General features: G+C 36.6%; 1 protein-coding gene across 3 annotated transcripts in view; it reads right to left on the reverse strand.

The window, feature by feature from the left end:
• Positions 1–13,158, reverse strand: part of SHPRH (SNF2 histone linker PHD RING helicase) — a 50,331-nt gene that overhangs the window by 19,596 nt on the left and 17,577 nt on the right. For all 3 annotated transcript variants that reach the window (XM_019612895.2, XM_019612894.2, XM_010707141.3), the window contains 8 exons: positions 12,927–13,090; positions 12,574–12,830; positions 9,672–9,793; positions 7,560–7,648; positions 5,844–5,933; positions 3,060–3,167; positions 2,138–2,280; positions 464–637 (listed from right to left, as the gene is read on the reverse strand). In XM_019612895.2, the coding sequence (XP_019468440.1) occupies positions 464–637; positions 2,138–2,280; positions 3,060–3,167; positions 5,844–5,933; positions 7,560–7,648; positions 9,672–9,793; positions 12,574–12,830; positions 12,927–13,090 (1,147 nt within the window). The remainder of the gene's footprint in view (positions 1–463; positions 638–2,137; positions 2,281–3,059; positions 3,168–5,843; positions 5,934–7,559; positions 7,649–9,671; positions 9,794–12,573; positions 12,831–12,926; positions 13,091–13,158) is intronic.

Below are 13,158 nucleotides of genomic sequence, written 5' to 3' on the forward strand. Positions count from 1 at the left end.
AAAAAAGAAAAAAGCAACTTAAGTCTTATATTTATACAGTATAGCATCTGATGACAAAGCATTTCATAAGCATAGCATTATTCTATCATTCTATAAAGTTCTCAACTGATAGGGTGGCCAAACATAGGAACAAACTACCCAGGGAAGTGATCACGGCACCAAGCTCCTGTGTGTTCCAGAAGCATTTCAACAATGCTCTTGAATATATGATTTAACTCTTAGGTTGCCCTGTGTGGAGACTGAAGTTAGATTTGATGACCTTCATGGGTTCCTTCTAGCTTCATTCTATTCTATGACTCCATAAAGACAAAAGAAATGATTCTAACAGTTGGACCTGTGATGTCTGTCCACATAAAAATCCCGAATACAAAATGAAGACTTGAATCTTTTTGCTCATTTCAAATAAAGGAAAAAAAAATCATTAATACATCTCTAAAATATATTTTACATTTCCCAGACATACTTGTTAAGTGGAAGTCTAACAGGTCGCAAGTGGCAAATAGTGGCAGCCTCAATAACCTCCTTTGAGGGAGGGCCTTCTAAGTTTTTCACTGCTTCTCTTACAATCTTCTGGAACTTCTTCACTTCATCCATCTGGGTTGTGAGCAGGTACTGAAGGCCTCTACAGTCTCTGAATCTGAAGTAAAGAAAAAGGGAACTAATAGCACAAAGTCACCTAGTCCAAATTTATTTCAGTATTTTGAAGAAAGTAAGTAATAATATTTGACAATGTATCAAGTTCAAACATGCTTATTGCTAATGTGATGCTAACTGTTAGGAATCATTCTGTTGCATCCCTGGAGATGATGCCTGGTGTTTGTGGAATAGAAAGACTCTTCCTAAGGCTTGAGTGTGACCAAATGTTAGTAGCCAATACTAACCAGCAACATTCTGAACCACACTACAAATCTACTGAATGCAAGCAACTATGTATTCTCATATGTCTCGTTTGCATCTGTTGGCCAAACTTATTTTCAATAAGCTGTGCAGTTCACAGTGAACACATGCGTTCACTGCAAGAAGTACACTGCTCATTAAGTAGTTGGCTTACAAAGAAAATCATTAAAAATGGACATTAAAGTGAACTATTTTCCTAAAACTTCTTGATTACACATGGAACATGAACACCAGTAAAGCATTTCCTATACTGTGTTTTTCCTGTGGGCTCCTTTACTGAGAGTGCACTGTTCATACAATGTCTGACACTCAACTGCAAGATGGTGATTTGCAAGACTGTGCTTCTGTGCCTCAAGGGAAGTTTGATCAAAAACATCCTTTTTGTATAGTGAGCAGAGAAAAGCAAAAGGTTTGCCAACACTACTGAAGTTTGGATTTCAAAACAAATATGAGTTTGCCTAACCAAGTAGCCTAAAATTATACACATATTGGAACCACAGGTCTACTATTAATAAAATTGGCTATTTAATATTCCAGATTTACCACATTGGACAAATCTCCATGCAAGTTGAGGAACATAAATCTCTGAGCAAGGGTTGGAATCTATAAGCAGGGAGTTCTGCTAGGTGACCTCCAGATGTCATTCTAATCCATTGTTACATAATTTCACAAAAACTGTAATTGCTTCAGAGTATCACACAAATACTACCAACTGCTTGACCTGATTTTCCATATCAGAAATTCCATTCTGTACAATAAAGAGTACCCGGTAAGACAATTTGTTTACATAACATGAACCTGTAAAGCACTGCTTCCTAAGTTAAGATTCTCTCTTTTTAACATCGTGATGCTATTTTATGTTGTTAAAGACTTTCTGGTATAGTCCATTCATTCGCTTCCCATTTCTGTGAGTCAGATTCTTCTAGAGGTCATCCAATTTTAATGTAATAAACTTTCAATCTCTCATCCAGCAGTTGCTATAAAAACTATAAAACCACAGTATGATAATAAAGAGGAACACTTTAAAGAATGCTTATCTAGGAGAAAAGTGTAATTCTCCTGTTTTTCTTTCCAAGCCTAGGTAGTTATGATTTTTTGGACTGTAACTGAAACTTAATTTCAGCCTAGATGCTCTAAAGCTTAAGTGCCTGCTATTTAACTGCAACTGTTAGTACAAACTGACTAGAATACTTGAGCAGACATAACTGTATTCATTAACCTATTTCAGCTATTATCTTACTTATCTGCCATGGAGAGTTTATTTGTCTGTTGTTTGTAGTTGCAGGTTATTTCATTTTGCACACGCTGAACAAGCTCTTCATCAATGGCATACTGTATTGCTGTCTGGATGACGTCCAACCACCAAGGAGAACTAGAATGTATCTGTCCACAAACAAACAGATTTATCTGTGACCATTCAACAATCAATTTACACCTTGTGACAGAGACTTATACTGCTCTTTAAGCTACACTTCAATACAGAATCTTATATTCCCATTTCGATATATACATGGCAGAGAGGCTAGTGCCATGGCAGGAAATTTGGCTTTTCTGACCCTGGGATGATTTGCTCAGTGCCTGTCCTGAAGGCTGCTGATGGGGCTCACCTAGGTCATAGGGGGAAAGAAGTTAGGCCCGGGAGCTGTCTGGGCTCACTGACAAGGCTTTAAACTAGGTTTGAAGGGAGAAGGGGTGATAGTAGGGTCATCATTCAGTCACCTTAATTAAAAGTAATTGAGCCTTCAGAATGATGACTAAACGCACATCAGAAAGGAGAGATCCTTTAGAAATAACTGAAATACCATCTGACACATCACAGAAATGTTTCAAGAGCAAAACCTGCAACATACTGACGAAAACTGTACGTGAAACACAAAGTTAAAAAAGAAGAAGAGAAGCATGGTATTAAACTTTACTAGAATCATCTCACCACTACCGTGTGTTTCTTTTCTAAGCCAGCTTTCATCAACCATTGTGAAACTCATCGTGCAGTCAACAGAATATTTTGAGGCTCTGTGTATATGCACATACTGCCTAAGTCTCACTACAAACAGAGCTTCAAAGAACTGTTATAGACAATAAGAGCCCGGAGTTCTGGAAAAACAAATTAATTTAATTAGTTATAAGAATATCCAGTGACTAAATATGTACAAGGTACCTGCCTTTCTCTGGAGCTCTCGAATGGTCTGTAAAACTGGCTGTAAAGCCTGATGGGCTTCTGCAACTTCTGCATTGGATTTACTCATATAATGCTGTCGAAGTTGTTCTGCCTGTATGGAAATTAGAGTTTAAACTTACTTATTCACAATTCATATTTATGTAGTAGAAAAATGCAGAAACTCCCATGTTTCTTTCTCCAGCAATATTTAGGTTTTTTCTCCCCCCTCTGGAATCAAACACTTAATAGTAAGTCCAAAGAAAACACTTGAGAAGTAAAATCATTGCAAATATACTATGCCATTTTGCTTTTGAACTAGCCCTAATAATACACTAGGAATATAGTGAATTATAAAAGGAATGAGAATTTAACTCATAATTCTTACTTCTCTGTATATTAAAATACATTATGTTGAAGCCAAACAATAAAGAGATCCCAGAATAGTGAGAACCACACAATTTAACTTCACTGACACACAGAAATTACATATAGGTTTAAATTAAGGGTTTAAAATTTATTATTTTTAGGTGCATTTGATTTTTTTTGTAAATAAGTTACTTTTGACAGTGAAAACCTGTTGTGATATGCATGATACTGTGCATGCTATCATCTCCATGGTATTTTCAGTACCAGATTACTTAATATCTTACTTAAGACCTGAGGAACAGAAAACTCTGCATTGAAAAGAAAAAAAAATTAGAAGATATGCAAATACAGAAAGTGATCACCGTGACATAAATGGAGAGGCTAAAAGAATTGGACTTGTCTGATCTAGAGCAGGAGGACTTAGAGGGTACAAAATAGCAGATTTCAAAAAGCAAAATGGGCATCACCAAGAACAGGGGGCCCGTCACATTACTGAAGTACACTGAAGTGTCACAGGGAAGGTGAGGATTCAGAATGGCATAGCCTGTGTATAATCAATGAATATACAGATGTTATAATTATGAAATAAACAAGAGAGTTTAGCTAAGCAGGTTATTATACCAAAAAGAGAATAAATAGAGTGCTTACCCTTGGCCTGGGCTCACTGGAAAACTCCAAAAGAGGGATCTCCAGAAAGAGATCCTTCCCCACTGGTAGTCAGCTCTTAAATGGGAGCCAGGCTCCACCCCTTTCAGTAGCACAGGTGAATTGCCTTCACCTGTGCTCCCAGGGCTGACTCATTGCTCGCCTCAGGTGATCAATCAGAGGTTCAGGCCGTGATTCAGTAGTTCCCATACAGCCCATCAGGAAGGATCTACCTCTGAAGTGCCCTCAAAGCATCCTTAGGCATATCACAGTTAAATTACTGCTCCACATAGGTTGACCAGGCTGCAGCCTGGTGGTCTCCCTACTCCATGGAACTTACACGAGCACCACAAACTCTTACAGACAAACACAAAGAAAGCAAAGGAGTGCAAGTGCTATATGAATTCAAGATGATGACGTATGCTAGAAACTAACTGGAACATAAGCTGAATGTGAGCTCATCACAAGCACCAGATTTAGTTTGAAAGGACTGAGTACATAGCATAAGAAAAGGCATAATAAGAAGGAGCCACATATTCTCAGTGTGGATTCAGACTCACCCTCAGTTGGCCTCTGGATCAATAACCTACCCATCATCAGTAGGGAGGACCCTTCTGCCAAATGCCAGGGGATTAAACGATTGAACACAGCAGGTTGTTTTCCCAGAGGAAAACCAATACCAGTAGGATGGCTTACAGGACATGGATAAGAGCAATAATTTTTGCATCTGTGTAATTTGGAGAAAGGCCTTAAAGAATTAATTGTAAATACCCATCCAGCTACTTCAAAGAAGAACTAAACTTCTTTCTTTTTCCCACCATTTCTCCTTGTTTCCTTTGTTTTTACTCAGCCTACATTGATGGGGCATGATTAGACACAGAACCCAAAAGAAACCTTGAGCATCTCTTCATTATTTGTGAGTCATACAGGGCAAGAAAACAGATATAAATTGATATGGGAGGATCCCACATTAGCACATGATACCAGCTATTTTACCAGAAATTTCTCTGATAAGGATACAGTTTAAAAAAGCTTACATAGACAGCAATTGTCATGCAGTGACTTGCTTGTCTGGCCAAAGATGGTCAATTTTTCTAGACAGGGAAGAACTCGCTAGTGCAGGGTGTGTAAGTACAATGTAAATAATACAGGGAAAGCTTGGTCAAAACCACTAGAAAAATTCAGTCTGTGAAGAAAGTAAAAAAGCAGAACCTTTTCAAGGACATTTCCAATTATTCACACAGCACCAAAAAATACAGGTAGAAAAACAGCTTCAAAGCACGACTAAAAACATGAGTTAGAAAGCAGTAGATTTATTTACTATAAGACAGGGAAGCTTTTTCTGGAATTGAGGGAACCTGTACAGGAAAATTAAACTTCATCTATATAGAAAAGACTCTGACAATCTGCATTTAAAATTATAAAAGATAAGTGTAAGGAAAAAAATCAGGAGTCACTCTTCATCAGTAACTTCTATGCAAGTTTTTTTTACACGTGAATATTGTAGGGGTGGGGGAGAATCATAATTCAGAAGAGTTAGAACTTCTATAAAATACACAACATAATAAGTAATGAAACACTAGTGATCAAGAATAGTGTCATTTTGCTAGTCATTTCTGCTCATATCTCACACATTAAATATCATTTGATTTTACCAACCTGAAAAGGAATGCACGTAGTTAATTTGAAAGTTTTGGTTAGAGAAAATATTTAAGGATAAAAAAAAATAGAAAGATGTTCTTCAAAACGTATTTATATAAAAATGAACGAGATTTACCTCTGCTGAAAGCTGACTGTCACGCAAAGTTGGAGGAATTCCTGTGTGCTTTGCCAACAACTCCATCAAGTTGTGTGTGGAATGAAGTCTCTAAACAAACAAACAAGTCACAGTAGTAATGAAAAGATACACTGCAATAACAGTGACAGGAAATGCTTAATCAGTAATTAAATCTAACAGCAAGAAATCAGTATTCATTTAAAATGATTTCTCTCCCTGCCCCCTTCCTCCCATAGAAGCATATTATAATAAACATTGTTTTCCTAAAGATGGGAATGAAAGCAGCAAATCAATAGGCAAGTCTTCAGACTGTGTCCTGTATTCATCCTCTGAATTAAAACTACCTTTGACTATTAAGGAAAACAAGTTATTTATCTTACAGCACATTCTTGGTAAATAAGTCAGAACATTATATGTAGATGTCAGATGATCTAATAAAGCAGAACAAAATGTAAGGGAAAAAAAGCTCCAGAAAATTTTAACCATTTTTTCTAAATAAAAGGTGACTGCATAAAACAAATCTTTTTGCTTACTTTTCAAGGAAGGAGGAAAAAAAATACTATATTATTTCAAGGCCACTCTCTTCTCTCTTATCCCAGATTCATCCCATCTGTCCCAAATCAGACTCCTAACGTTATGCTGCCTGTATATTCTATAAACTTTTTCTAATAACCTCCACCACCATATTCTTGTTCCCTTCTCACCCCCTGGATTCAACTTCATCTTTGCCCTATTACTGCATTAAGCCATTGAAGAACACCAGCCAGCACAGCAGTGGCTTGCTATTTTCCTAAAGATTCAAAGCTGGGAAGCGCTCAATAGAAGCAGAATTTTATTACACAGAGTCAATAATAGTAGGCAATGTACATTAAAAAAATAAAATTACTTCATATTCAATTCTGCAAAACAGATTCATTAACAACCTTGTTATATGTTACTTAACAAATTTATGCTGATATGGTTACACTAGCTGAAAAGAAAAAAAAGCCTCAGTTGTACAGAGATTGAAGCACAATGGAATCATCAAATAACCAGATAAAGTCACTGAAAGACTGAGTTGCTTAATGGAGCAAGCAAAGTAAAGAAATAGATAACTGATCACACTCGAATTTTAGTCAATTTAGAACTGATAATTCTTGAAATAAATAGCTGTTACTGACATAACTGTTTATTTATCATATATATATATATATTCATATTTTTATACTGTATTCAAAGTATATTCGTGTTTTTCCTGAAAATTAATTTCTCCATATTTCAATACTGTTTCAGAGAACACCTTGTACAGTGCAACAATTTTATTATTGTGTACCATTAGGCACATTAATATCATTTTTGATGTCATCCCAGCATCCTATATTTGTACTAGTATGTAAAATAATACCATTAATGGGAGCAGTCGTCATGGTCACATACACCAGTCTAGGAATTCAGCTTGTTAAGTTTATTACAGAACAGCAGGTGGAGATCATACACTGCTTCTAGGATATCATTAAGACTGAGAAGCAAGAGCTTTTTAGAAATACAACAGTTTTTTAAAAAAGACAACTGAAGGTCACTAGAGAGATTCCTATCTAAAGACCACGATAATGACAGCTGGCTGTAAGAGAGTCAATCAGTACACCACCTGGGAGAAAGAAAGTCATAATCTGTTAAATTAAACCTAGAGTATTCCAATTATTAACCATGTCTCTCTATGTTATAATGTTCACTCACTTGCAAGGAATCTGTTTTGAGCTTTTCTTTGTGCTCTTCAGAAGAACGTAACACTTCTCGGTACAGCTCTGCAGCTAACGTGTATTCTCCTGGATTAAAAAAAATAATAATAATCAAAACAAAACCATCTACATATGCACATTGTGTGATCTTCAAATATCCTGGCTGCCAGGACTGACCATCCATCATTTGATATGAATTAAGATATTTTCAGAGAGGCTGTATAACAAACAGCTTGCTGTCAAACAATCCATACTCATTCTTCCTGCCCCAAAACTAGAAAAGACAAACAGCATTGTATCTTACACGGAGCAAGGAAGTTTCTAAGCTAAGTATCATTTGTATCTGCAAGCTTGTAAACTTCTTCATCTAAAAATATTAATCCACAGTTGCCTACCTAAAAACACACCTTACACATCACACTAAAAAAAAATCCACCATCTACAACTCATTGCAGGTATTTAGTAATAAATGCGCACTACACGTGTTAGTCTTTTAGAGTGCTAACTACAAGAAAAACTGTCATGCTTCAGAAATAGAAATAATTACATACATGCTTACAGCGTAACTGCAGATGGAGCCAGCACCACAATCGCTTCTCAGAAAACAAATTAGATAAACCCATTTAAGAAGAAATACAAAATTAATGCTGTGTATATGAAACTGGAAACATTAAAAAAGTGGGAATTGACAATCAGTGCGATACAGCCGTAGTCTAATACGGAATAGTGGCTTGTTACTGATGTCTATGTAAATTAGCTCATTATACAACTGAAATCATATAGCAGAGAGAAATGCAGGTCTAGCAATAGCAGAAGCTTTGTAAAGTAGGGTACAGGATGCAGAATAGAGGAGCACAACAGCCATGGCATAATGCACAGGCTTGGCAGAGAATAAGGAAACCATGGCTATGAAAAAAATTCACAAGCAGTTGAAAAAATGCAGACCTAGAAGTGGGCAAAACTATTTTTAGGGGCAACAAAGATAAGGAGAAATAGTACATGACATTAACAAAAGGCATTAGCATTTACTGTAAATTTGGTATTGATGTGAAGCTACAGACAAACAAAGAAAAAGAAAGGTGCAGAAGCACGACAGCAAAGACGACCCTAACTGCATCCTTGAGTGAGAAATCGACACACTACATTCCTTCCAATGGGGAACTTCATGTGCTGACAACTCACACCTCTCTTCCCACCAGAATGAAACCACCAGCACTGCAACGCGGAGGAGCAGTAGGAACCAAGTGTGACTACAGCAATTTTAACTACATTACTTTTTTTTCTGCCCATAACAATTCAAATTAATAATGATTAGATTCATAAGATCACAGTTACACTAATAATCAATGCTTAAGTAAAAAGGTATGCTTCCCCCTTGCTGATCAACAAGACACAGCATAACAATAATGCTGGGAAAAAAAAGACACTAGAATAGAGCTGTCTGAATTCTGTTTCCGATTAATGTTCCTTTTTTTTTTTTTTAAAATCAATCTGCTTCTCAAAGAAAGTGAGCTGGAAAAAACTCAAGCGTCTTCTCAATTTTAGAGTAGTAGGTACTAGGCAGAGAGGTATTTCTTTAACATTCATGCCACTCTAATTTATTATTATTTCTGTTTTCTGGGACGTTTAAAAATAATACAATTGTTTTTGTTTTTCATTCAAAGCTTTTTTCCTCCTAACTCACATTAAACACGTTGACAGAGCTGAACAGCAGGCAGCACAAATTTAACTGCTAGGCAAAAGCACAGACTTTGAAATGCAGCAAGTAGACTTCACAGTTCATTAAGACTTGCACGTGGTAAGGGACACACAAGAAGCCCAGAAAGAAGGGTGCTGATAAAACATAAGCCACTTAAGTACAATTATACATGTGATTTATTTTATTCTCCCAGTACACGTAAATGAAATAGAAATAATGAGAACACCACAGGAAAATCAGAAGTAGCTTTTTCAGTCATCTAGGAATGTTGGTTTTGTTACAAACTCTTTAGTAAGACTCCATACTTTTCCCAGAGTTTCACGCATGGAAAAAGCCTCAATTTCAAAAATGCTATCAAAACCATAATCGGCCACTAAAAGACTTAAATAGACAACAGCTATCCAGTCTTACCTTTAATGATATGGATACCGGCTAAGCCATTAAGAGCACACACCAGCTGTCGGTGAGCTTCCTCACACTCTGTTCTACATTTCTTCTGCAGAGATGTAAGCAGCTCTTCCATGGTCATGGTGCTGGAATAGAGACCAAGTGACTCAAGTTTAAAACAAAGCCACATGTATGGGAACTGTTGAGTCATGGCCTGAACCACTGATTGAGCACCTGGGGAAAGGACCTGGTCAGCCCTGGGAGCACAGGTGAAGGCAATTCAGTTGTGGGACAAGAAGGGGTGGAGCCTGCTGCACCTCTCTTCGGCTTCATGTAAGGTATGACAGAGACTGGGGAAAGATCTCTTTCTGGAGATTCTTCCTTGCTGAAGCTTTCCTGCAAGCCTGGAATTTTCTGATATCGGGGAGCAATCTTCTTCCATTCCTTCATAGCACCTTTCTTTTGTGCTAGTTCTTCCGTCATCACATCTTTGTTGTTATGCCTTTCCTGTTATATTGATCTGTCCAACTGCTACACCACAATAATACGGAATTAAAACTGCCATGCTGCGTAGCATGAGATACTACATTACATGCACACAATGGCTGTGCAAATATTTATTAGAGAGTAAACTTTAACAAAACAAATTTTTATCAGCTGTTCTTTCAGATATGATTTTCCCCTAAACTGAGTATGTCAAGAGATTGGCATCTAGTAAAAACAGGGAGAAGTAAGACAAGAAAAAAATTAGAACCAGGAAGAGGGCAAAATATGTTGCTCTGTTATAGTAGAGAACTGGAAACAGTCAAAAATAGATCTCATTTTGCTAGAAGATGAGAGAACAAAATGAGAAATGAAAACAGTCATGAGAGACTATATTTCTCTCTCCATCAGCAATCTAAACATGCAAAACACATTAAATATTGAAGTAATGTGTATGTGGAAAGAAAACAGTGATGATTAGCAAGCACATTATAGACTTCCTTTTCTACATTTGTTTGTAATTGTATTTCTTCAGAGGAATTTAGTTAGAAGTAAATTAGCTGAAAAGAAAAATAAAGGAAAGAGAGACAAGTAAGAAAAGAAGTGAGGAGGAAATAAAAAGGAAGCATAAAGAATAGCTTGAAGTAAGGCCAAGGGACAAATTCAGACACGAAAAAGAATTATGTGAAGAGATGTGAAAGTAAAATGCAACAACAGTCTACTGAATCTGACCTGAGGCTGCTACTATGACCAACTAATTACTGTTGTGAAAGGATAATACCCTTCTACCCTCCTGGAAATCTGCTTCTCACTTCATTCACTTTAAGGAGAAATATTTACTACTTGATGTATGTTGCTATAGAAGAGTTAGGAAGACACTACTTGTGTGCAGTCTCTGCCCAAGCATGCAGGAAGGGTATCCCTGACCATGCCTTTAAATGACTTTTCTTGCAACACTGTTCTATTTACGTAATTGGTTCCCCAAGTTCCTATTCTGGTATAATACCAGAGCAGGCTTTAAATTACTATAATCATAATTTATAATTAGCATAATTCTGCAGATGTACTAATAAAGACACAACACACCTGCTACTCATAGTCTGATGTTTCTACCACTACTCTCTCCCTTTTGTTCCTTAAAACTAGTGCCTTCAAGAAAAATTACAAAAGCAATAGTAATAGCAATAGGTTTGGTTCACCAATACATACAAATAGTGCTTGGAAACAACTTTTCATAGTATATATCATCCTGAGATAGATTTAATTTTCATTGTTCTTTTTTTGTTTTTTTGTTTGTTTGTTTTTCTTTTTAACCACAGTTATTATGCAGCTGTCACTCTTGATTGAGGCTTTCCACTAGAATCACTGCAGCTCACTAAGCTGTTTCCAACATGCAGTTTTATACATTTCTTTTACACTCCACTGGCACATCTGAATACAGATTATGTTGTAGGGACATAGATTTTTCCCTTGTTCTCTTCTCTTGCTTCCGCATTAGTAGAATGTGAGACAAAGTGGCACAGCACAGTGACTACCACTGGTCCCTGGTGAAATAGCTGCGAAGTCAGTTAGAGCTGCTTAGACACACTGAAGGTGCCCTGTATGATGAACAGGAAGGAACAGACATAGGATTTCACAAGAGGATGGAAAGAAATTGAAAAGATGACCAAACACAGGAAATAGTAGGAATAATATTGCTAGTAATGAAGTACATGTTCGTCCTTGCTTGTAGCTTAAAAATGAAACAATGTAAGGAATGCTCTAATATTTTCAAAAAGAAACACCTTGTTCTCAAAAGCCTCCTCCAAAGGCATAAAAAAATAAATAAGTAGCCATGTTTTTCAGAGAGTGCTAGCAACATAGTTTAGGCCTAATAAAGACTAAGACCCAGCTGGATGCTATTTGCAGAGCACCTATGAAAAGGGTGATTATAAAAGCATGGAAAAAAAAAAAAAAAAAAAAGCAGCTTTCACATTCTGATCTACATTTACTAGTTGTACAACCTCACATTAAAAAAAAAAAATTGATTTAAAGAACTAATCCTGCTTATTCATTTTCTTAGTTGCTCTCATTCACGAAAGTGAGCTTTGTAGGAAAGAAGAAAATTGGTGTTCTTGTTTAAAACTGAAAAAGAATGTTTCGTTTCACACTGTGTCACCTGCAACATCCTAGTATGCAATAGCATCATAAGCCTAACTTGTTACTGCACAACCAATTGTCTCTCAGTACTATTTATGTTCTTTAGCACAAGAATTACACTAACTATCCTACTGTCTTCAATTCAACCTCTGATGTCAGTTAGCTGGGCACTGACATAGTTGCATAGTTAACTAAAGAAGTTTATTAGGCTTGTTTAAAAGTTGTATAAGATAATGCATTGTTAGGGTCAACTGAAGTTTTGTTTTAGATAAAGCAAATCACTTAGGAACTGATAAAAACTCACCTCTTCTGTAAAGGCAAGAACTCTCCTCGAACAGCTTGTGGATGACAGCAGGCCTGCCTCAGCCGCAACAAAGGGTACAGAATGGATGTCACAGTCCTTCTATCTAGGCTACTAAGCTTAAGAGTCCAATCTGAAATCTTCCTGAGTTTTGCCAAAGCATCCTGGCAGCACACCTCATGCTGGCGATGATAGAAGTGTCTCTCCACAGGAGAAAAGTGAAGCCAGTGTATATTTTCTGTCTGAGGGGGAATTTGAATCTGCAATTAAAAAGAAAAAAAAAAAGAAAATTTGTAAATAAAGCTGTAAGTCATCTTCATAAATTTTAAAACAAAAAATCTTTTCTCAATTCTTACTTGGTCGATCACATCTTTCTTTGCTGATCTCCACATTATCTTGGCAATCAGACTGTAGAGAGGCTGGGAATTTTTCCTACAATAAGGTCGATATAAAAGCTGGTCCCACCAATGTTTGACCCAGTAAGGATCAATTCCAAGGAAAAGGACTAATCCATATAGGTCTGCCAAGAAAAGGAAGTTTTACATGTTTTTAATACTTCAGAATATACCTCCAAAAAAAAAAAAAAGT

This window comes from Meleagris gallopavo, chromosome 2 (genome assembly GCF_000146605.3).
Source record: "Meleagris gallopavo isolate NT-WF06-2002-E0010 breed Aviagen turkey brand Nicholas breeding stock chromosome 2, Turkey_5.1, whole genome shotgun sequence".
NCBI lineage: Eukaryota > Metazoa > Chordata > Aves > Galliformes > Phasianidae > Meleagris > Meleagris gallopavo.